This window comes from Alexandromys fortis, unplaced genomic scaffold, assembly GCF_014885135.2.
Source record: "Alexandromys fortis isolate MF-2015 unplaced genomic scaffold, M_Fortis_MF-2015_v1.1 scaffold_111, whole genome shotgun sequence".
NCBI classification, from domain to species: Eukaryota; Metazoa; Chordata; class Mammalia; order Rodentia; family Cricetidae; genus Alexandromys; species Alexandromys fortis.
This window is the reverse complement of record NW_026067996.1, coordinates 922,834-945,561: the sequence shown is the minus strand read 5'-3', so window position 1 is coordinate 945,561 and position 22,728 is coordinate 922,834. Positions and strand designations below refer to the sequence as shown.

Below are 22,728 nucleotides of genomic sequence, written 5' to 3'. Positions count from 1 at the left end.
GTATTTAGTTTACCTGTCTGGCATAGGGTCCAGGCACTCTCAAATTTACTAATGTATTCTGTGTAGGAGATACCGGCTGCCCACAGTGGGGACTGGATGATGGAATGGATCTTTCACCACGAATTCTTTTGAACTTCTTTAATTTCAGCCACCTGAAGCTCTCTGTGTGATCTCCAGCACTGGAAATTAAAAATAACAAAGTAAAATCAAGAACACCCAGGAGGACTTTGCACAGACACCCTGGGGCCGACTTCGCCACACTTTTGTTTCCTTTAAGAAGACGGAATTTCTCCTCCCATAGCAATTGGTACCCAGCCTGAAAGACACACCCTCTTCCGGAAAGCTTCTCAAGCACATATTCCTGGTCCAGGGTCCTCAGGCCCTGAGAGTGCACTACGCATGCTCCTTCATCCACCCAAAATTTTCACGGGCAAGTAGAACATGGCCAAAAGCAACTTGGGAAGGAAAGGGCTTATTTGGCTTATCTATCCCAACCGCGGTCCAACATTGAGGGAAGCCTAAGCCGGCACTCAAGCAGGTCAGGAACTGAAGGCAAGGTCATAGAGAAATGCAGCTTCACGAATTCGCTGCTTTTGGCTTGCTCAGCCTGCTTCCTTAAATACTTCAGAGCCCCCTTCTCAGATGTCGCACCGCCCACAATGAGCTGGGCCCTCCCACACCAATCATTAATCAAGAAAATGCCCAATTAACATGCCCACGGGCCTATATGTTGGGTCATTTTGTCAATTGAGGTGTGTCAAGTTGACAAAACCAACTAGCACAGACCAGGAATGGTGGCCTCTCAGAAACCCAGTGAGACGCTATCGTCCATTCCAGAGGCTTTCCCTTAGAAAAAAAGGCTTTCCCCAGCCAGCCTGAAACTCAGCCTCAAGCTCTAGTGGTATCAGCCTGTGGTCACTTTTCCTTCAGGTCCCGCTACTCTATCCAGTTCCCGCAGCGGCTCACCTTGCCGCTGAATTCAGGGTGATGTGCCCTAACTGACCTTTGGGGTAACTAACTCCCTTGGAAAGTCCCCAGTGTTGCCCTGCTGATGGACTGCTGATCGCTGGGAACCCTAAGACTTTCTGGAGTCCTTTGGTGCTTCAGCGGATGGCTTCCTGCTTAAGTGTGCCCTGGGATGAGGGCACTCCACGTGGGAACCCACAATGTTCTGGGTCGCCTGTTTTAGTGCGATGTCCTTGTCCACCGCCAGAGGCTCCAGACAAGGCGGTATGAACGAGAGCGAGCCGGCTGGAAGGCTGCCCCCGGCAACCAGTGACGCGCACGGCGGTGGCTTGAGGCCACGCGCAAGCGGCCCGGGGGCTGAAAAAGCGCGCAGGATCCCGCGCGCTCTAGGGGGTGCAGCGCGAGCGCGTGAACTCGGCGTCCCCGAGTGCCCCGCCCCCACCGCGCTCGCCCCGCCCCCCGCGGCCACCTGCTGCCCAGCGCGCGAGCCGGTGGAGGGCGCGGGAGCGCGCGCCGGGGCGCTAGCGAGGCCGGGAGGATGGCGCGGGCCTCGCGGGTGCAGCCGGCGCTCTGGGCGCTGCTGTTGCTACAGGCAGTGGGCCCTGCCGTGGCGGCCAAGCTCAACATTCCCAAAGTGCTGCTGCCCTTCACGCGGGCCACGCGCGTGAACTTCACTTTGGAAGCTTCTGAGGGCTGCTACCGCTGGTGAGGCGCGCGGGCCCCGGCGGGAGGCGGCAGGTGCGCGGGAGGGGGCCTGGGCCGCAGGTGCGCGGCGTGCGCGCTCTAGCCGGCCCCGCGTGACCACGCGGCGCGCGCGCTCGCCGCCTGCGCATGGCGTCCGGGCCACTCGTGTCTGGGCTGCGCGGGAAGAGGAGGCTCGGATCGCGGGCTGCAGAGGGCAGCGCCCCACGTGGCCTCGGTCCCCTGCTGTCAGGGCCCTGAGGAGCTCCAGTATGAGCAGCCAGGGCTCTGGAGTCTATGGGAGACGGGGAGACTCACCCCTGGCGCCTGACTGGTGTGGGAAGCGGGTCTGTGAAGACCTGGGCAAGGCGTGTGTGGGAGACCCACCATACCCGTTGGCCCACTTTGGGAAGATCTTAAGTTTTGGATGAAAGGACCTGGAGGTCTATTTTTCAGCTCTGAAGTGTGAGGCGAGGGTCTGAGATGCTGGTGGATCAAGATGCTGCTTGGTTTCCTGGCCAGGATCCGACCCAGCAGGGTGATGCGATCCAGCCTTTGACTAGGCAGATGAGGAAGGGAGAGCTTCTGGTTGCTGGGTGCAAGTTGAGTAGGGTGTGACCAGGTCGCACCCTTGACACACACCCTAACTCACTAGTGATAATTTGGTAGTGCTCCCTTATCCCTCAGGTTACACTTAACCGCCAGCCTCCTTTCTGCCTCAAGGATCTGTCTAGGACATGGTTCTCAACCTGTGGGTCGCGACCCCTTTGGATCACATATTCGATATTCTCCATATCAGATGTTTACGTTAGGATTCATAAAACTTAGTAACAGAATTACAGTTGTGAAGTAGTAATGAAATAATTTTATGGTTGGGGTCACAGCAACATGAAAGTATTAAAGGATCGCAGCATACGGAACAAACACTGGTCTAGGCTAAGGCTTAACTAGCTAGCTAGTGTGTGTGTGTGTGTGTGTGTGTGTGTGTATTCATGTTCTGTATGATGCCCAGAGCTCAGACCCATATTCTGTTACATGTAGTTCTCAAACCTTTTTGTTTTAAAAGTCTGCCTCATAAGGGTGGCATTGTCACCCCCGTAGTCCCTGCTCTGGGGAGGCTGAGGCAGGAGGACCCGGTTTGAGGTCAGTCTGGGTTGTGAGACTGTGTCTCTAAGTGGAGGCAGTCATTCCATTGCATTTTGCAGTGCAAAATGCCACAAGGAGGCGCGCTTTATCCCTCCCTGGGGCCTTGTTTTGAGCGGGAAGATCAGCTACTTGGGAGGGCTACACGCTCATTCTCTTGCTGAAGTTGTCTGCTTGATGGGCAAGAAAGAGGAAGCTGGCTATTTATAATAGCTGGCTCCAAGTGAATCCCCTCGCATGCATTTGTGTACTGCTTCCTGCAAAGTTCTGTAGCTATACTTTTGTTTCTAAAATAACAACCTTTTTCTTTCTTTCTTTTCCCACACTGCTTTCCTGAGAGTTGCTGGTGGATCTTGGCAGTTTTTTATTTACTCAGAAAGACTGGGAAAAGCATTCAAAATCTCAGATGTGTCAGAGGCGCTCTGAGTCCCTTCTGGGTTGTTTAGTGTCTGGTTACTTTGATCCTAAGGCGTGGTTGACTGCTCAGACTAAGTGTCTTCTTTGAAGGTGTTTGGTTGCTGTTTCCCCTTTACTTCAGAGGAAGATGGTCTGTCAATCAAGCACAATTCAGAAATGTTAATCTGAATACCGGCACTTACTGCTTTAGTTCTGAGGATTCTCCTCTGGAGCTTCTGGGAATTGGCAAACAGCTGAGACTCATACCTACAAGTTACCTCCACCTGGGCAGACATGGCCCCTTTATCTAGAAGTACTTCAGGTCTTTGAGATGAAAGGCAGAGAAAAGTTAACCCATGCCATGCCCTGGGGGTGTTGCTCAGTTTGGGATTCCCTGCTGAGCTCCAAGTTCTCTGAAGTTGCTGCAAGTTTGAGCCTGTAGCTTCAAGGTTACCTTTCCTATTTCCTGATTTGCATCTCTTAACTGGGAGGTCAGTCGGTGGTCTGGTCCTTCTTGCTGTCTTTGAGGGACTGACTTGGAAGGATAGCAGCTCACTCCCTTAGAGTAGTGACTCTGGCGTGGGAGCTGAAGCCGAAGGCCTTCCAGCCCACCGAATGGGACCTGCACAAGCAACCTTGGCTAATTTACCGGGCTCCTTTGTCTTTCCCATTGAACCTAGTCAGCCTTGCTACACAACAAGTATGATTAACCTAGTTATCTTACAATGAAAGTGATCAACAAAGCTACTTTATTGGTTCCTTTAAAAGGTATCATTTACAAATGATACCCACACAAAAAAATCTTGGAGAATTGAAACAATTGGTTTATTAAGAAGGTGGTCTATAGGGAAGTGGGAGAGGTAAAGCAGGGGAATGGAGTGAGGATGAGGTAAAGTCTGGGCACTCTCTGGAACTGGATTGCACTTAAGGCAAGGGGAGAGGGAGACAAAGTCTGTGCGTGTGTGTGTGCAAGTCTCATTAAAATAGGACAGCCACACACGATTTTTTTTTTTCGAGACAGGGTTTCTCCGTAGCTTTTGGTTCCTGTCCTGGAACTAGCTCTTCTAGACCAGGCTGGCCTCGAACCCACAGAGATCCGCCTGTCTCTGCCTCCCGAGTGCTGGGATTAAAGGCATGCACCACCACCGCCCGGCTCACACACGATTTTTTTAAGTTTATTTATTTCATGTGTGTGTGCCTGGTGCCTGAGGAGGCCAGTATAGGGAGGGCATTGAGTCCCCTGGAACTGGAGTTACTGATGATTGTAAGTGATAAGCTGCCCTGTGGGAGCTGGGAACCAAACCCAGGTCCTCTGCAAGAGCAACAAGTGTTCTTAATTGCTGAGCTATTTCTCTAGCTCCTACATGTATGCTTATTATAAAGACAAAGAATGGTGGCTGTCCCTTGATGAACTGGAACACACACTAGGGTCTGTCTTATTTGTGACAACCATGCTCTTGAGTATGTTTTGTTTTTCTCTGAACACTTCTCTCTTAACCTTTGTACTCAAGCCTATTATAAAATATCTGGGGGCTGAAGAGGTGGCTCTTTCAGAGGACCTGGATTTGACTTCTAACATTTGTATGGAGGCTCACCACTGTGTGTCTCTCCAGTTCAGATGCCTTCTTCTGGCCATTAGGGTCACTGTACACACACACAAACTATGTGCATACATAATACAGGCAAAACACCCATTCCCATAAAACAAATTAGAAAAGATAATTTTTGAAGATTGAAAAATTGTAAGAGACCCTGTGCTGGCTAGTTTTTAATGTCAACTTGACATAATCTAGAGTCATTTTGGAAGAGAGAACCTCAAGAAAGAAAATACCCCTCCCCAGACTGATCTGTGGGTAAGCCTGTGGTACATTTTCTTAGTTGATGTTTGATGTACAGTGGCACCCATGAACTGGTGGTCTCGGGTGCTACAAGAAAGCAAGCTATGAGAGCAAGCCAGTAAGCAGCAAGCACTTCTCCATGGCTTCTGCATCAGTTCCTGCCTTGAGTTTCTGACCTGACTTCCCTCGGTGATGGAGTGTGACCTTAGAATTGTAAGCTGAGACACACCCTTTCCTCCCCAAGTTATCACAGCAGTAGAAACCCCAACTACGATAAACCCCAACTGCTCCTCTTCATAGACAGGCTGGTTCTGAAATTCTTTCATGTTCTTTGAAGCCATGAATCTCTATTTTTGCTAAGTCAGGTCCCTGGGAGTTCAGGGAAAGTCCTCAGGCTGCTGAGAGTGACAGCAGGGAGTTGTGCCTCCTGCCCTTGCCCACACTGCTAGTAGACCATTCTCAGACAGGCAGTCACTTAACACATAGTGGACAGTAGCGGTGATGTCAGTCTACGCTGGACTCTGTTTAAGGAGTGACAGTGAAGAAGTGGGTGATGCCCTGATTTCCTGGAATTCAAAGTTGGACTGTGGGAGCATTTGAACATGGCCTGTGGAAGGAGTGGACGGCAGTCTGAGACATGTATTCTGGGTAATGCCTCCCTGGAGTCCAGCTGGGCTCTGTAAAGGTTCTTACTGGAGAGAACAGCAAGTGCAGAGGCCCTGGCCTGGGATTGAGTGGCTTGGAAGGGAAGCATTTGGTGAGGTTAGGGTGAGGGAAAACACACGAACGAAGTGAAAGTAATTCTGCAAGGCGATTTCTTCTTTGCAAAAAGGGTCTGCAAGAACCCAAATGAAGCTAGCTAACACATTCACCAAATTAACTTATTTTATTTCTGGTGTAGGTGCTGCCTGTGTCTCATGTCATTGGTGGGAACTGACTTTACAGTCTGATTGGCTAACTGGCGAAAGGGGAAGCTGTTCAGGATTATGGACCCTTGCTGTCTGAGCACCTTTGATTAAAAAAAACAAAACTGGTTCTCACAAGGGTATCAGAAGGTGAGGTTGGAGAGGTTGGCAGGCCTAGGTCACGTGAGACCTTGTGGGCTTTGGTTAGGAGACAGGAAAGGGTTACCGGGTCAGGCATTAAGCCTGAGTCTTTGGGGCCTTGCTCTTCTGAAAACCATGGTACATGGCCCTTAGAGCTGCCTGCAGCTGAGGTTCTTGAGGGGCTGCACTCTTAAGAGGTACTGTGTGCTCACCTTATCAGACCAGTGGGAGTGAGGTTTCTGAAAAGTGCCTGTGGACTTGAGCTGACCTGGAGCCCGGGTGGTTTTCTTCCACTTCCTTTGTGGGGTTCCCCTATTTTGCCTGACCCTGAGGTAGCTTCTATGCTGCAGACTCATGAGAGGTGATCTTTGCAGATGTGTGGAGAGGGCATTGACTGCATTGGCCTCCAGGTCCCCTTCTTCCCATCCCTCTTTTTAGCCTCTCTCACCATCCCCCTTGTTTTTTTCCATTATTCTTCTCTGGCCTGACCTCCCTGAGTCTCTGGGTTCCTCTGACCCCTGCCCAGGTCCTGCCCTGTGTTCTAAAAAGGGGAGAGCTCCCTTAAAGGCAGTGGCACCCAGAGAGCTGGGACATTTTCTGTGCTGGTGGGTCTCATGCAGCCGTGGTGATGACAAAGTGTCACCCTTTTAAAGCTCACTCTCCCTCATTATTTCTTTAGTGGTACTGGACTAGACCCCAGGACCACACACATTCTAGGGAAACACTGTACCTACCAAGCCACACCCCCAGCCTCTCATACTCCACTCTTGATCCTTAGACATCCATAAAGTAAAGGTTTTCTTGAGTCAATATGTTGAGAAGTTTCTTAAGATTTGTTTTCTTATATGTGTATGAGTGTTTACCTGTGCGTATGGATGTGCACTACATGCATGTCTGGTGTCCATGGAGGCCAGAAGGGAGTGTTGATCTCCTGGAACTAAAGCTAAAGGCAGCTGTGAGTCACCAGGTGGGTACCCAGAACTGAACCTGGGTTCTCTGCAAGAGCAGTAAGTGCTCTTAACTACTGAACTGTCTCTCCAGCCCCTCTTTTGTTTTAAAACAAAAAATATACAACTCACAATTTGCCTCCTAACCATTTGCCCAGCTCAGTGCATGAGGGCACCCTGACCTCCATCCAGAACTCTGTCTTGTAAAACTGAAACTCCTAACCGTTAAACACTAGCTCCCCACTTCCTCCTGCACCAGCCCCTGCCAACCGCCCTCCCACTTGCTTTTCTTTCTTTCTTTTAAACACATTAACCAAAAGTTTTATTTTCCAAGTTACTGTCCTCTTCATAGCCTCCTCTTTTTAGCACTCTTAAGTGCTTGCCTGCTTCTGAGCGCTTCTGTGGGAAGCACGGGCCCCCAGGGAAAGAATATTTTCTGGAGAGCGCAACAGTAACTATTTACCCTGATGTGTAGGGTTTCCTTTTACATTACCTTTTCAGTAAAAGAGAATTAATTTAAAAAGAAAAGAAATTAAAAGGGAATGGGAGACAGCTCAGCAGTTAAGAGGACTTGGTTTCAATTCTAAGCACCCACCATGGAGGCTCACATATGATCTGGGGGATCTCATGCTCTTTTCTGGCACACATATGATGCACAGACATGCAAGCAGCCAAGATACTCATACACATAAAGTAAGTAACAAAAAGACACAAGCGGTGCTTGAATATTTATGATTGTACTGAGTCTGGTGATAGGGAAGGCCCCATGGTAGGTGTATCAGGTCTCCATTACTATGAGAAAATGACGAAGATCAGCACCTTAAAGGGGAAAAACTTTGTTTTAGTGCACATTTCAGAGAGATCACCCTAAATGGTTTGGGGCTGTGGTGAGGCAGGAGATCATGATGGGAGTGGGTCATTAGCCAAGGTCAGGTGTTTTCCTCGTGGTGGCCAGGAAGTAAAAAGGGGGATGAGAGGAAGGCGTTAGGGTCCCAATATCTCCTCCAATGATTTGCCTCCAATGTTCTGACTTCATTCAGGACCAGGAGTAACTTCTTTAGGGTTCTTCTATCTCTCAGTGACTAGGTGTCCAGGACAAGACTTTTTGGGGACATTTAAGAGCCCAACCATAGTGGCAAAGAAGGTTCATGAGAAGGTGCTGGTGTCCAGGCAGCTGCTCTTATTGGCTAAAAACTGCAGGAATAGAAAGAGATTCCCAGTGTTATAGTGTTCCTATCGATGCCCAGCAAGAGCCAGGATAGTAGAGTTCATTTGTCTTCTAATCCTTTAAATATTCCTCATTCAATCCTACAGCTATTTTTTAAAAAGGCCCTAAACCTGCTCTGCAGGAGTGATGCCCACTGCTGCTGAGGTGCCTGAGACCTGGAGCCTCCCATCAGTGGGTGGCAGGGCTGTGAAGTGCTCTAGGGCTCCTCAGATGGTGCCTGGCTCCCTCCTTCATCAACTTTGAAAAAACATCAGTTAACTTTAAGAAACAAAGTTGAGGGTGCATTTAGGGTTGGGGCTGATCAGGTGATGACTGATGCCATCTTCTGCAGGGTCTGGGAGCCCAACCCTCTTTGCAGGTGGCACCAGGTAGGACAGGAAATTCTCAGCTCTGTGTTTGGGTGCTGTACCCAGTGCAAAGGAGCAGCAGGGTTGTATCATTCCTTCCTGACCAAGCTGTGTTGAAACCATTGTTTACTAGGGATATGGTGACATCGTGTGGAGGTTTCCTCATGTGTCACCTGGGATTCTAATAGGACTGTTGGGGACACAGCTGTGCACATCACACTTTACTGTTTGACACAGAACAGAATAATTGTATAATAATGAACATTACCATGGTGGTGTTTACTAGAGTACTTTGTCTGGAAGAATCGTTACCGCAAACCTTGAAGAGCTCAGCCTGGAGGAGTCACCTCTCCAGCCTTGTGATGCTGCATGGAACAGGAAATGCAAACCAAAATGGTTACAGTACAATAGAGGGGTGTTATTTTGGTTCCTGAAGGAGTCTCTTAAGCAGGATTTGTTTCAGGTTTCTGTAATGGGGTTGGAAATGAATGCATGGTCACCAGGATCTGCTCCTTGGTCCTTAGGTCTTGGCTGTGGTATCCTTTGGCCCTCTCAGGGTATCAAGATGCATTGCAGCCCACTGTCCTCCCACATTCCAGTCTGTATGGGCATAAGCCACAGCACCTGTTCCGACTGAACCCACCCTAGGCATGTGTGACAGTCAAAACCCCTCTGTGGACAGGGTGCACAAGGTTTTTGTTGGCCAGGCCCCCATAGTGTTGGTATCCATAGGCCAAGTGCTCTGGGATCCTCCTGAACTGAGGGAGGAAGAGGTCTCCGTCTCTTCTGGCTTCTGTTACAAACCTATAGACAGAAGAGTGGCTTGAAATAATGAGAATGTATTTCCCTTAATGCTGGAAGTCACAGATGGTGCCTAAGTGACTGTGTTATGAAGCCATTTCCCAGTTGCAAACTGCCAGAATCTTGTTGTATCCTTGGGTGGAAGGAGGGAACCAGGCAACTCTGAGAGGCCTCTTTAAGTGGCGCTGAGCCCTGTCTGGAGACTCTGTTCCCACACTAATCACTCCCCAGTTCTGTCATCTTTGGAGCTAAGATTTCAGTGTGAGAACTTGAGGGACCCATTGACATCCTAGGCAGGTCCACACAGGAGAGTTAGGTGCTGTTACAGAAAAGGGTAAATGGAGGTCAAGGGCATCCCCTGCATGAGTGACACTCAGGTGTGACTGTCTTTCCTGCACCTGTGTACTATTGGCAGCGAGAGGGTACCTTCGGACCTAGTCTTGCAGGGCAGCTCTTGTCATCTGGGGCCTTTTTTTTTAAAAATATTTATTTATTTATTATGTATACAGTATTCTGTCTGTGTGTATGCCTCCAGGCCAGAAGAGGGCACCAGACCTCATTACATATGGTTGTGAGCCACCATGTGGTTGCTGGGAATTGAACTCAGGACCTTTGGAAGAGCAGGCCATGCTCTTAACCTCTGAGCCACCTCTCCAGCCCCATCTGGGGACTTTGGAAAGAACAAGGCAGGAGACTGTGAGGAGGTGGCATGGCTGTATGACAGTCACTGAGCCCTGTTTCCGCTTCTGTGAGCCCATCACCTGACCTGCTTGCAGGGTACAAATTTTGAGCCAGTTTTGAACACACTTGGAAAGCCATGCAGCCCCCAAGACTTTCTGGTCCACTCCACACAGTTGCTAAAATTTACTTTGTACCTAAAAACTTTGGTGTAAACAAAGCTTCTCCTTTGAGCCTCCTGTGAACCTTTGAGGCAGATCTTACTGCTTCCCCAGGCAGGGAAGTACAGCAGCAGACAGTCCCTAACTCGGTTCAGGAGTCCCACACAACTGCCCACAGACAGACACAGTCTAGGAAAAGGAAAATCACAGACCCCAACACAGAACCCCTCACCACAGTGTGAGAGTTAAATCCGGAGAAATGACAGGGATAGCTCAGCATGAGCAAGAGGATAAATCCCAGGAACATGAGTTGGCTTGATGCAAAAGTAAACTCAGCATAATGCTAACAGAAAAAGGAAGGAAACCATGTGGCTGCCTCAGTTGGTAACACTGATTGGCACTGGTGGCAGACCTGCCTTTCTTCCAAAAGCATGAAATCCCTCAGCCACACCTCGTCCTACTGGAAGTTAGAGGCTTCCCCTCCCTGGTTCATGCTCACCCAAGCCCCGAGTCCCCCTTCCTAAGACCCTGTTTTTTCCTGTTTGCCTCCCTCTGAAGCATGAGCTCCACAAGGACAGAGGTTCATGTCTGTGCTAAACTCTTCTCAGATTTCACAGATAATCCAGCAGATTCTCACATGATTTTGATCTTTAATGTCCCTCTGAGGCCCATGGGCTTCAGGTGTGGGAGTCAGCAGAACCTTGAGAAAGTGGGGCTTAGAGAAAGGAAGTTGCCATTAGGAATGTGTCCCTGCAGGGTTTCTGGGACTCCAGCCAGCCTGTCTCCCCTTGTGAACAGCTTCTGTGGTCTCCACATACCCAAACCAAAAGAACCAACTAACCATGGACTAGACTTCTGAAACCTCAGGCCTAAGTAAGCATCACCTTAGATTCTGAATTTTTGAAAGATATTTTGTCATTCTTTTGAAAAGCTGACTACTCCACGTGGATTCAGTGAATGACTGACTGCATTAGAGACTCCAGGAGGGCCAGAGGCAGTGGGGAAGGAGAGGAGGATCCCCAAGGAGGAGTTTCCTCTGGTCAGCCTCAAGGTGGGCAGGATAAGCTGGTAACAAGGGCATGTGATGTGCCAGGACAGCATTCACAAAGGGGCAGAGATGGGAAAGTTAGAGGAGAGAGGCTTCTAAGCTGAGGTCAGACATCAGATGGTTCAGACTTCTGCTAGTCATGTGGCCTGGGTCAGTAACCCCTGCTTGGGCCCAAACCTCCTTCCAGTAGGTCTGAGGATGTTGTGGTTATGTTTGGGTGGGGGTGGGGCTGAAGGAGGCGGAACACTGGGGCCAAGGTTCAGGGAAACACACTAACCTGCAATTCCTTTTCTCTTGTGGCTAAAGGTCCTCTAAATATCATAGTGAGGTGGTCTCTACTGTCCGTGTCCTGTTCCTAGCTCCCAGCCAGCTTCTTGTCTCATTCCTCCAAGAATCAGTGGGCAGATTGCTAGAATGCAAATTAGAGCTACTTTATCATCAGTTCAGAATCAATAGCCTTCAATATGGTAAAACATCTTAAAGCCTAGTACCACACAGGATTTGAAAGAAACAGGTGTTGTCTTAGTCAGTATTCTGTTGCTATTTTATGTAGCTTAGGTTGCCCTTGAACTTGTTATGTGACTGAAGACCTTGAATTACAGATTATCCTGAATTGTTGGGATTACAGACAAGCACCATCGTGGCTGACTTCTAGTTGTGACAGACTCTAGCATACCTGTGCTGTGTTGAAGAGTGAGCTGGGCAAAACTGAGGAATGAGTATTGGCACTCTGTTCCGTGTCTATCCTGCCCTGGGACCTTGGTCACTTGGTCCAGATTACTCTCAGAGTGCAGCATGCCTGTCTGCTCTCCCCCTCAGGAACATGTGGACTGGTCCCCCTGCCATCACCCTGCCATCTCTGTGACATTCATCCCAAGGATTCCCTGGGACCCGCAGTAACAGTGAACACCCACTTAGCATCCGCAGTGCCACATCTGGTAGACTCTGACATTTGTGCTCAGTTTACTGTGACGTGGGACTGTTGCTGTCCTGTATTAAGGAACTGGCAGTGACACCTGATGGCTTCCCCACCGTGTTTCAGTCTGTCCTGACTTACCTGCTGATGTGCTCATCTCCCCACCCCCCATGCCAACTCCAAGTGCACAGGGATCCTGCGATTGTTGTCATTATACTTAGTGGTCTCCAGGCCCTGAAGAAGCCATATTGTAACAAAGGACATTATCTGGTTGTGTGTTCTGAGTCCAGCCTGGATCAGCTGAGAGACCAGTATTTTTCCTCAAGTGTAAGCACCTTTTCTGCTGATGGGGAATTACGTGAATAACTCACAGGCTGAAAATATTACATGGAAAATTCCAGAAGTAAACCACTCAACTGATAAGTTTTAGATAGCTTTCATAGCCAGGTGTGGTGGTACACACCTTTAATTCCTGCATTTGGGAGGCAGAGGCAAGTGGATCTCTGTTGAGTTTGAAGTCAGCCTGATCTACAGAGTTAGTTGCAGGACAGCTAGGGCTATACGGAGAAACCCTGTCTCAAAACAACAACAAAATAACTTTCATTACAGTCTTATTATAACTTGTATTTTATTATGTTACCACTCTTACTTTCTTTTTGGGCCTCTAATGTATAAATTAAAATTCACTGTGTGTGTGTGTGTGTGTGTGTGTGTGTGTGTGTATGGAGGGTCGGAACTGCAGTACTAACTATGGTTTCCCTGGGGTCTTGGGCCTTCGCCCTGAGGCCTCATACCACTCTGTATATCTCAGTTAGTGACTGTTGGATACTAAGGCTATGTCCAGGTTCCCAGTGTCTGGTTTGATTTTTCCCAGTGGGGGCTGTGTACAGTGACTCTGCTCAGGCTAGGGAGGTCCTGACAGTAGAAGGTCTTGACTTGGCTACTTTCCTTCTCCATTTTCCTTTTAGGTTGATATGTGATGTTCCTTGCCTCTACTGCTCTGGCTTCTGGGCCTGGCTGTGTCTTATAGTATGGCTCCAGGAAGTGATCTTTCCTCTTTTTACTGCAGGTCATCCACCCGGCCAGAGGTAGCCAGCATAGAGCCATTGGGCCCCAATGAACAGCAGTGCTCCCAGAAGGCAGTGGTGCAGGCCCGCTTGACCCAACCAGCCCGCCTGACCAGCATCATCTTCGCAGAGGACATCAGTAAGGGTTTCATGTGCCATGGGAGATCCTTGATGGGGATGTCAAACAAGGAAACACCTCCTTGAGACCTCTACCTGGAGCCTAGGAAACACCGTTCTGGTCCCCCCCCCCCCCCCGAATTTGCAGCATTTTACCTTGTGGACATTGACTTTTAAAACCCATAAATTAATATTTATTACCCCAGGTGCTATTAACTGGTGTCAAATCAAAATGAAGAAAATTGACCTAGTAGGAAACCATGACTTGTCTTTCCCCATATTTGATTTATCATATTGCAGATGAGGAATACAGCTCTCCTCAGTATCTGTGGTGGATTGGTTCTAGGATCCCTAGGACCAGACCCTCTTGCGTTCTGGTGCAGTGCTGGCTTAGAACCGTCTCCTGTGTTCTGAAACCCAATTCACACCAGAAACTAAGCATTAACCTAGCACAGTTAACCTAGCCATCCATACAGGAAAACTCTGGCTTTCTCATTGTCACCTTGTGAACCCACATTTAAAGTTGTGTGAGGAAAAAATCCTCCAGGAAAATGAAGTTGTGTTCAGGCTGTAACCACGAAGGGAAGTGTCAATCATATTGCCTGACTCTGTATTCTGTTCACCAAGATCAGGACTCACACTGGTGCTGGCTCCTTATAGTTGTTCCTTTTGTGTGTGGTGGTGGGGAACATGTGGCACAGCACACTTTGACATAGGGGACATCTTTATGGAGTCAGTTCTTTGCTTTTTCCTTCACATGAGTTCTAGGGATTGAACTCGTCTGTAGGGTTGTGTAGCCGTTTCACTGGTATCCTTGTTTTACTACATCAGCATTCCATAAGTCTGTCTACTATACATGGATACAAGCACAGATTTTTTTTATTTACTTTCTCATAAATAAGACCAATAACATTACCTGGAGAACTCTCTCTCTAGTGTGAGGACAGCCGTGTATAAAAGTAGTTATTCTGACCATCCCCAGGCACCAGATAGAAACATTTGCTCATCGGTATTAGCCCATGTATCAAGAACCTTAAATTCTTGTATTTTACTGTTGAGGCAGGAGGATTCCTTGGGTGTAGTAGTTTAGAGCCAGAGTGGACCAACCTCAAAACAAAACTATGAGTTGGATAGACATCAGAGCCATTCATACCACATCCTGTTTTCCTGAGGTCACAAGTTCAGTTCCCAGAACCCATGTCAGATGGCCCCCAATCACCTGGAACTCTAGCTCCAGGGGGATCTGAAGCCTCTGATGTCCAAGAGCACCACAGGCACATACCCATACACCATTACATACATAATACCCTATACATAATTAAAATACAATTTAAAAAACAATAAATTTGATATGCTGTGACCCAACAAATCTGGGAATCTGTGCTAGGTAGGAAATAAGATAAATAGCCCAAGTTGTTCTGTACATAAAACTGGTGTTCCTGGCCAGGCTGTGGTGGTGCACACCTTTAATCCCAGCACTTGGAAGGCAGAGGCAAGCAGATCTCTGTGAGTTCAAGGCCAGTCTGGAGCAAGAGCAAGTTTCAGGACAGCTAGGGCTGTTAAACAGAGAAACCCTGTCTTGAAAAACCAAACTAGTGTTCCTTACGCTGAACTGAGTCTGAACATTAAATGTTTAGCACAATGAAATGTCTGTGAGATAGCAGGCTGGGCACAAGCCTTTGATCCCAGCACTTGGGAAGCAGAGAGAGGTGAATCTCTGAGTTCAAAGCCAACCTGGTCTACTGACCTACGTAGGGAGTTCCAGGACAGCCAGGGCTACAGTAAGACCTTGTTTCAAAAACGAAAACAAAAAGCTTTGGTGGGAGGAGGGGATAGTATTCAACATTTAAAATGTAGGGTTGGAGAGATGACTCAGCAATTAAGATCATGTATTGTCCTTGCAGAGAACCTAAGTTCAGTTCCCAACGGCCACTTTCGTGTCTCACAACTGCGTGTAACTCCAGCTCCAAGAAACCAACACCCTCTTCTGGCCTCCATTGTCAACTGCACTAATGTGCACTAGTTCAGGGGCATTTACACAGAACATATCCATACACACAAATCAAATCAAAGTAACAATTCCATAGCAGGGGCTGAATATGTAGCTCAGTGATCCAGCACCTCCTTAGCACTTCCTTAGTGGTATTGACTTGTTGGTTACTACAGTCGCCACCATGGAGGTGGCCCTGGAGGTGGGACAGTGGCTGGGCACCATTCTCAGTTCTGACTCCTCTCTGTCCCTATAGCCACAGGCCAGGTGCTGCGCTGTGATGCCATCGTTGATCTCATCCATGGCATTCAGATCGTCTCTACTACCCGTGAGCTCTATCTTGAAGACTCTCCACTGGAGCTGAAGATCCAGGCTCTGGACTCAGAAGGTGACTGCACCAGCTGCCCTTGGCAGGCTCCTGCCTTGGCTGCAGCCTCCGTTACTGTGTCCTCTCTTGACTAGCTACTGCTCCAGCCAGGAAGGGGAGCCACTGCCAAGGGAGAAGTAGAGTGGGTAGAAGCTATCTCTTAGGTAGCTTACATTCCCCTCCTCGTGTTCAGAGGCCTGGCCTGTGTGTGTGTAGGTGTTAGCTGACTCTGGGAGCAGGCCTGGTGCCCATGCAGAGACAGGTACCTCTGTCTCAGGAGCTGTCTTCTGGGTAGAAGTGGGAGAGCTGTCCACAGAGGTGATGGCCACACTGGGCAGTAGGAACCCCTTTTTCCTTCTGAGTTTCCAAGCTGTTTCTGATTTCCTAAGCACTCCAGCCCTCCAAACACATGTATAGATGAGGGTAGCTGTGGGCTGCTGGCTCAGTGTAATGGGTGTTACATCTAGACTAGCATGGATAGTGACTAGTTCTGGGGTGGGATTCTAGGTGTGGCCTTGCCTGGTGGTAGCAGACTGTCTGGGTTAGAGGTTGACCTCTTGGAAGGAGACCAAGAAGAGTGTGTCATTCAGCTTGTCATAATGATGGACAAAGTACCTAGGACAGACAAGAACAGGACATTTTTGATGCCTGTTTTTAGCAGTTCCAGTCAATGTGTTTTGGCCCATGGCAGGGTAGGATACTTTAGTCGTGAGAGATCACTTACTTTATGGCAGCTGGAAGCAAAGGGAAGGAAGAAAGAGTGGGGTCCTGATAATCCCCTTCAAGCCCGTGCCCCTGGTGACCTAACTTCTCCCCCCACTTGGCCACAGTTATTTAAAACTTCTCCCAGGGCTGGAGAGATGGCTCAGTGGTTAAGAACACTGGCAGCTCTTCCAGAGGTCCTGAGTTCAGTTCCCAGCAACCACATGGTGGCTCACAGCCATTTAGAATGGGATCTGATGCCCTCTTCTGGCAAGCAGGTGTATATGCAGATAGAGTACCACATACATAAAATAAGTGCATCTTTAAACATTATTTTTAAAAGAAAAGTTTATCACCTCCGACTAGTGTAGCACCACGGCTGTTACCTAAGCCTTCAATGCATGGGTCGTTGCCCTCAGAACTTTGGGCAGTGTGGATACTTCCTGTGAATAAGCAAGGTATATGCATGGAATGAGTGGCCCATGTGGGAAAATCTGGGATCTAAAACATATTTGGTCTTAAGCTTCTTGCGGTACTTGGAAGAGTCAATGAAAATATATATCCCCAGATCTGAAAACTAAAGAATCAGAATTGCTTCCAGTCCCAAGCATCTGCAGGTCACTAGGAGATAGTAGAGTTGGGGCAGAGACCCTGGGGACAGCTGAGGTGGGTGCGCAGGGTGCAGGTTAAAACTTTCAAGGAAGACACGATGATGAGGTGAGTAGTGAGGATCGTGGTTTTACCAGACATGGGTGTATACTGGGATGAGGGTGGGGTAGATGTGTCTTGTAACTGAGTCAGAATATGAGCTGTGACCTGACTCCAGGGGTCCTGCTTTGGGTCAGAAGTTGGCCATCTTGTTCTGTGTTGGGCAGCATAGTGAATGGGACCAAGCTTTTCTGGGCCTATGCCTCTATCACATCTTTTCACCTGGGACCTTGTTGCTCCAGAGTAGCCAAAGGTATGCAGCAGTGAGTGGATGGGTCCTGATAAAACTTTATTCTATAAAAGCAGGCAGGGAACTGGATGGTGGTGGAGCATGCCCTTAATTCCAGTACTAATGAGGCAGGGGTAGATGAATCTTTGTGAGTTCAGTGATAGCCAGGGCTACACCAGAGGAACTGTGTCTCAAAAGACAAACAAGCAAGCAAGGAAACAAACAAACAGGGACCATATTTGTTCCACAGGTTGTAGTTTGCTGACCACTGCAGTTTCTACCTGAAGTTATAAAGATTATTCCTACTGAGATTTTTATGTATTAAATGACCTGGTTCTAATTTCTTTTAAAGATTTACTTATTTTATGTGTATGAGTGTTTGCACATATGTGTGTGCACCACATATCTGAAGTACCCACAGAGTCCAGAAGAGGACTTCTGATCACCTGGAGCTAGAGTTAGAGTTGTAAGCCTCTATGTGGGTGCTGGGAACCAAACTCTGTCCTCTGTAAGAACAGCAAGTGCTCTTAACCAGGGAGCCATCTCTCCAAACTGAATTTACATTTTTAAAAAGTGGGTTCTGGTTTAATTCACAGAATTGTACCATCATCACCATATGACTGTTTAATTTTAGAACTTTTCATCAGTGTAGGAAGAAACCCAAAACCTGTAAACACTTAACTGCCAGCTGCCCAGCCCCTGGCACAGTCCTCCCTCCCTTGTCAGGTTTCTGTCTGCATTGCTTGCTCTGGACTTTTCCTGGAAGTGCAGTCACATGGCACAGCCACACAGCCTTCTGACCTATCTTCTCTCTCACTAAGCCTGGTGCCTTCAATCCATGGCTTAGTACTAGGTGACAGAAGTCTGTTCTTTTTACTGTCAAACAGCATTCCACTGTGTGGACAAACTGTTGTTTCTCTAGCCATCAGCTGATGGAATTTTGGGTTTCTACTTTGCCACTGTGAGCTTCTGTATAAACACATGTTTTAGGTTCTCTTGAGTAAACCCAGATGAGTGGGGCTGGAGAGATAGCTCAGCAGTTAAGAGCACTGGCTGCTCTTGCAGAGGACCCAGGTTATAGAGTCCCAGCACCCACATAGTGGCTCACAACCATCTGTAACTTCAATTCCAGGGGATCCGAAACCACTTTCTAGCCTCCTACTGATACAAGGCCTGCATTTATACATATAAATAAATCTTTAAGAAGCAGCTGAGTGATATGCTTTCTGATTGGCTTTCCTCAGCCAGACATGCTTCGACCTTTGTTGTCTATTTTGGTCTAGATCTCTTCTGTGAGTGACTTTGACCCTTGTAAGCTTTGTGGACTTCACTGTCTGAGAAGGGTTGTGTCTTCTCTATAGATCCCTGGTGTTACTCAACACTAACTCTGCAACTTATCAGATGTGTGAGATCCTGTGGATGCCAGCCCTTGTGCCAGGGTGTAAGCAAGTTTGGTAATGCCCATTGCATAGACTAGCCAGGTCACATGGCCCATAGTGGCAGAGTATGCTGCTGTTGCTCTGGTTCTCTCATGCTGCAGTACTTTTCCTGGCTGTTGGCAGCTCTCTGCACACTGCATAGACCATCTGCTTGCTGTGGTCTGAATGTGATTTGCCTGCCTGAAGCTCAAGTTAATGTTCTGTCCTCAGAGTATGAGAGCTCGGGAGTGGTGTTCCCTTTAAGAGCTGATTCGGTCATAAGAGGGGCCAATGCAGTTCTTGCTGGATCAGCCTAGTTAGCTTTGTTTTGTTCCCTAGGAAATCTGCCATCTGTCCTGTCTAACCTTCTTTATTTTCACCACATTGAAGCAACATGTTTGTTATGAATCAGGGTCTTATGTAGCCCAGGTTGACCTCGAATTCACTATGTAGCTGAGGATGACCTTGAATTTCGGATCTCCTTGCTTTTGCATCTAGAGTGGTGGAATTATGCTGTGGGACAATGATCTTATACCCTTTAATGATTTGTCAGTTGTATTTTAATATAATTTAATTTAATAAAATGCTGATTGGCCAGTAGCCAGGCAGGAAATATAGGTGGGGTGATGAGAATAGGAGAATTTGGGGAAGAGGAAAGGTCATTCTGCAGGCGTGACCCAGATGCAGAGGAAGCAAGATGAGAATGCCTCACTGATAAAGGTACCAAGGCACATGGCTAACACAGACAAGAATTGTGGGCTAATATAAGATATAAGAGTTAATAAGAAGCCTGAACTAGGTCAACCAGTTTATAATTAATGTAGACCTCTGTGTGTTTCTTTGGGACTAAATGGCTGCAGAACCAGAGGGGACAGAGACCTCTGTCAACAGAATTATACGCATGTTCTACCAAAGCTAGTTTACTGTAGTGCTGGGATTCAAACCAAGGGCTTCATGCATGCTAGGCAAGTACTGTATATATGAGCCATGTCCCTGATCCCTCATGAGGTATCTTGACATGAGGTCTTCACTGGATGTGACAACCAATTTTGCATATCCATTCTCTTGGATCATGAGCTAAAGCAAACTGGTTTCCTTTATAATTACCTGTGTTAGCATTCTACTCTGACTAAATACCTGAAGAATCAACTTAGAACAAAGAAAAGTTTACTTTGGCTCATGAGTTAAGCAGTTTTAGCCATGGTTGTTTGACCCTATTGCTTTCCAGTATCCCCTGCAATGGCATGCTCCCACTGTCAATGGTGCCACAGGCTGGTGACCAAGTCTTTGGGGGAATTCAAGATCCAAATTGTATTGCTCTGTCATGGATGTGTTCTATTTTAGAAACTGAAAATGGACTGTCACAGGACCCCTTACACATTCTCTTCTTGTAGCCCCCCCCCTTTTTTTCCCTGAGCACTTTTCATGTGGTCTCAGGTATATAAGAACTCAAAGTAGGGCTGGGGAGATGGCTCAGAGGTTCAGAGCACTGGCTGCTGCTCCTCTAGAGGTTCTGAGTTCAATTCCCAGCAACCACGCGGGGGCTCACAACCATCTGTAATGGGATTTGGTGCCCTCTTCTGGTCTACAGGCATACATGCAGGCAGAACATTGTATACATAATAAATAAATCTTTAAAAAAAAAACCTCAAAGTAAGCATTAAGTCCATTTTTTACTCATAATAAATCATGCATTTATTTTGAAACAATGCTTTTGTGTTTGTATACTTTTATCATTTATCAAAGCTAAAATCAAATTTGCAGACTTAACAAGATGGGTGCACTTGCTCGCTTTTACATAAAGAAATAAATGCCATCTGGGTATTTGAGTCTGTAGGACACAGAGTGACAGAGTGTCTGCTATGCCTTTCAGCTGATGGATGGTTTGGTTTTTTGAGTTCTGAGTGCTGGAAATGCTGCTTTGCATAAATAGTGCAAGATGGGAGAAATGCTTTTAGAGCCATTTCAGAAATCCCAAGCCAAAATTCACATACTAATTTTCTATGCAGCTTTAGTTGGCAACTCAAATAGCAATATTTCGAGGTGAGAGAGGCATTGAGACAAGGCCAGCACAGGCTGGCCTCAAACTTGCTGTAGCTGAGGATGTCTTGTACCCCTGTTCTTCCTGCCTCTACTGCACAAGTGCTGGGTTTACAGGCATGTCCCACTGAGCTAGTCTCATGGAACAATTTTTAAAATCAAAATTATAACACGATAAAACCCCAAAGATAAACCAATTTGATATGTGTCGAGGCATGTCTGGAAAATATGGAAAAAATCCTTGTTTTTCTTAAACAATTATGATATTTATTTATTTGTACTTTGGTGTTTTGCCTGCATGCATGTCTGTGTGAAGGTGTGGTATCCCCTGGATAGGAGGTACAAACAGTTGTGAGCTGCCGTGTGGGTACTGGGCATTGAACCCTGGTCCTCTGGAAAAGCAGCCAGTGTTCTTAACCACTGAGCTGTTTCTTTAGACCCAATTATGGTATTTTTAAGAACAGAAAACTTTGTACATATATTAAAACATTGCATTTATAACACATGGTGGTTTCAAATCTGAGCACAGTAGAATGCCCCATGCAAAGTGTTCATGTTAGCCAGATGTAGTTGCTCATGCCTTTAATCCCATCCCTGGGAAAGCAGAGGCAGGTGGACTTCTGTGAGTTCAACATCTGCCTGATCAACACAGTAGGACCCTGTTTCAGTAAAAACAAAAACAGAACAAAAAGCCTACCAAAGTGCACATGTCGCATGTTCAAAACCAAGGTTGCAGTAAACTTATGGGGTACAACATTACACATTTGAGCTTTGATTATTTTCTGGTCATTGCCCCTATGTAGAAATGTTTTTTGTGGACCCCACATTTAGTCATAGAAACAAGCCACGGTTTAAGAGCTGGAAACTAAGACACTGCCCTATTGACATGATGTTGTTTCCAGAGTGATTTCCCATCCCTCATGTACCATGCGCATCAGTGAAATGGAACTGAGCATGCTCCAGGTCCCCAGAGATACCCTCATCCCTGTGCTTGTGCTGTACCTTGGGATGGGGGTTCTGGGCCCAAGTCTTTGCTGTCAGAGCCCTGCATCCTCCAGGCCTTTCTACTCAGATGTTCCTCCTCCCTGTCTGCCCTGGCTTCCCAGGCACAGTTTGCTCTTTCCCGCTGACTTCTCTCAGGCCTTTCTGGCCGTGGTGTTCAGGGCTTGTTTTACTTTGTTGAGCTTAGCTCTTGGCTTTATTCTTCCCACTACTTCTGGACTTTGGAGCCAGTGAGCATCGGACATGTGTTTGTTCATTTGAGTTATATAATGATTTTCTGTGACCCTCCTCCCTTGTGTGCTATGTACGACTTCTGAGCTCCTGGGTCTCCTGGTTTATATCTCTTGACTGTGAGGCTTTGGGGTTGCACACATGTTGCTCATAACTACTTCTCAACTGGAGAAGCAAGACTTTGGGCCTGATCTGTGGGGCCATTTTGCCTTTTGCATCTTATAAACATATAACCCCACCCTACCCCCATGTCACTCCTGGGGCAGGCTTACTTGGTGGTCCCTCCCTCACTCTCCCTTCTTGAAGCGCTGCAGGCCACAGCAAGGGAGCCATTGTAATCAGTGTCCACCCTGCACACAGGACAGGTTCCCACAGGGTCCTATGCTCAGAAGTGGCCAGCTTGGCTTCATACTTCATGCTCAATTCCTGCTCTCTGGAAGTCCATAATTGTGGACTCTGGTTGAATAGTGGAGTGTGTGCTGGTGACATGGAGCCTTAGCAATTCTGGGTGCTGCATCCTTGCCACCTTCATGCATCCTGGAATGGCTTCTATGCCACTTCCCTCTGACTCTTGGTTCCCTGGATCCTCCTGTTCCCTTTCCTCATTCTTAACCATTTACATCCTCTCCCTGTAGGACTCCTAGTGGGCTGAGTTGGGTGC

General features: G+C 47.6%; 1 protein-coding gene across 1 annotated transcript in view; it reads left to right on the top strand.

The window, feature by feature from the left end:
• The first annotated feature begins 1,425 nt into the window (after window positions 1–1,425).
• The window catches only part of Nup210 (nucleoporin 210), a 95,265-nt gene continuing 73,962 nt past the window's right edge, over window positions 1,426–22,728 (top strand). Inside the window, exons 1-3 of the mRNA XM_050160327.1 lie at window positions 1,426–1,671; window positions 13,266–13,402; window positions 15,627–15,758. Of these exons, the coding sequence (XP_050016284.1) occupies window positions 1,505–1,671; window positions 13,266–13,402; window positions 15,627–15,758 (436 nt within the window). The 5' untranslated portion in view covers window positions 1,426–1,504. The remainder of the gene's footprint in view (window positions 1,672–13,265; window positions 13,403–15,626; window positions 15,759–22,728) is intronic.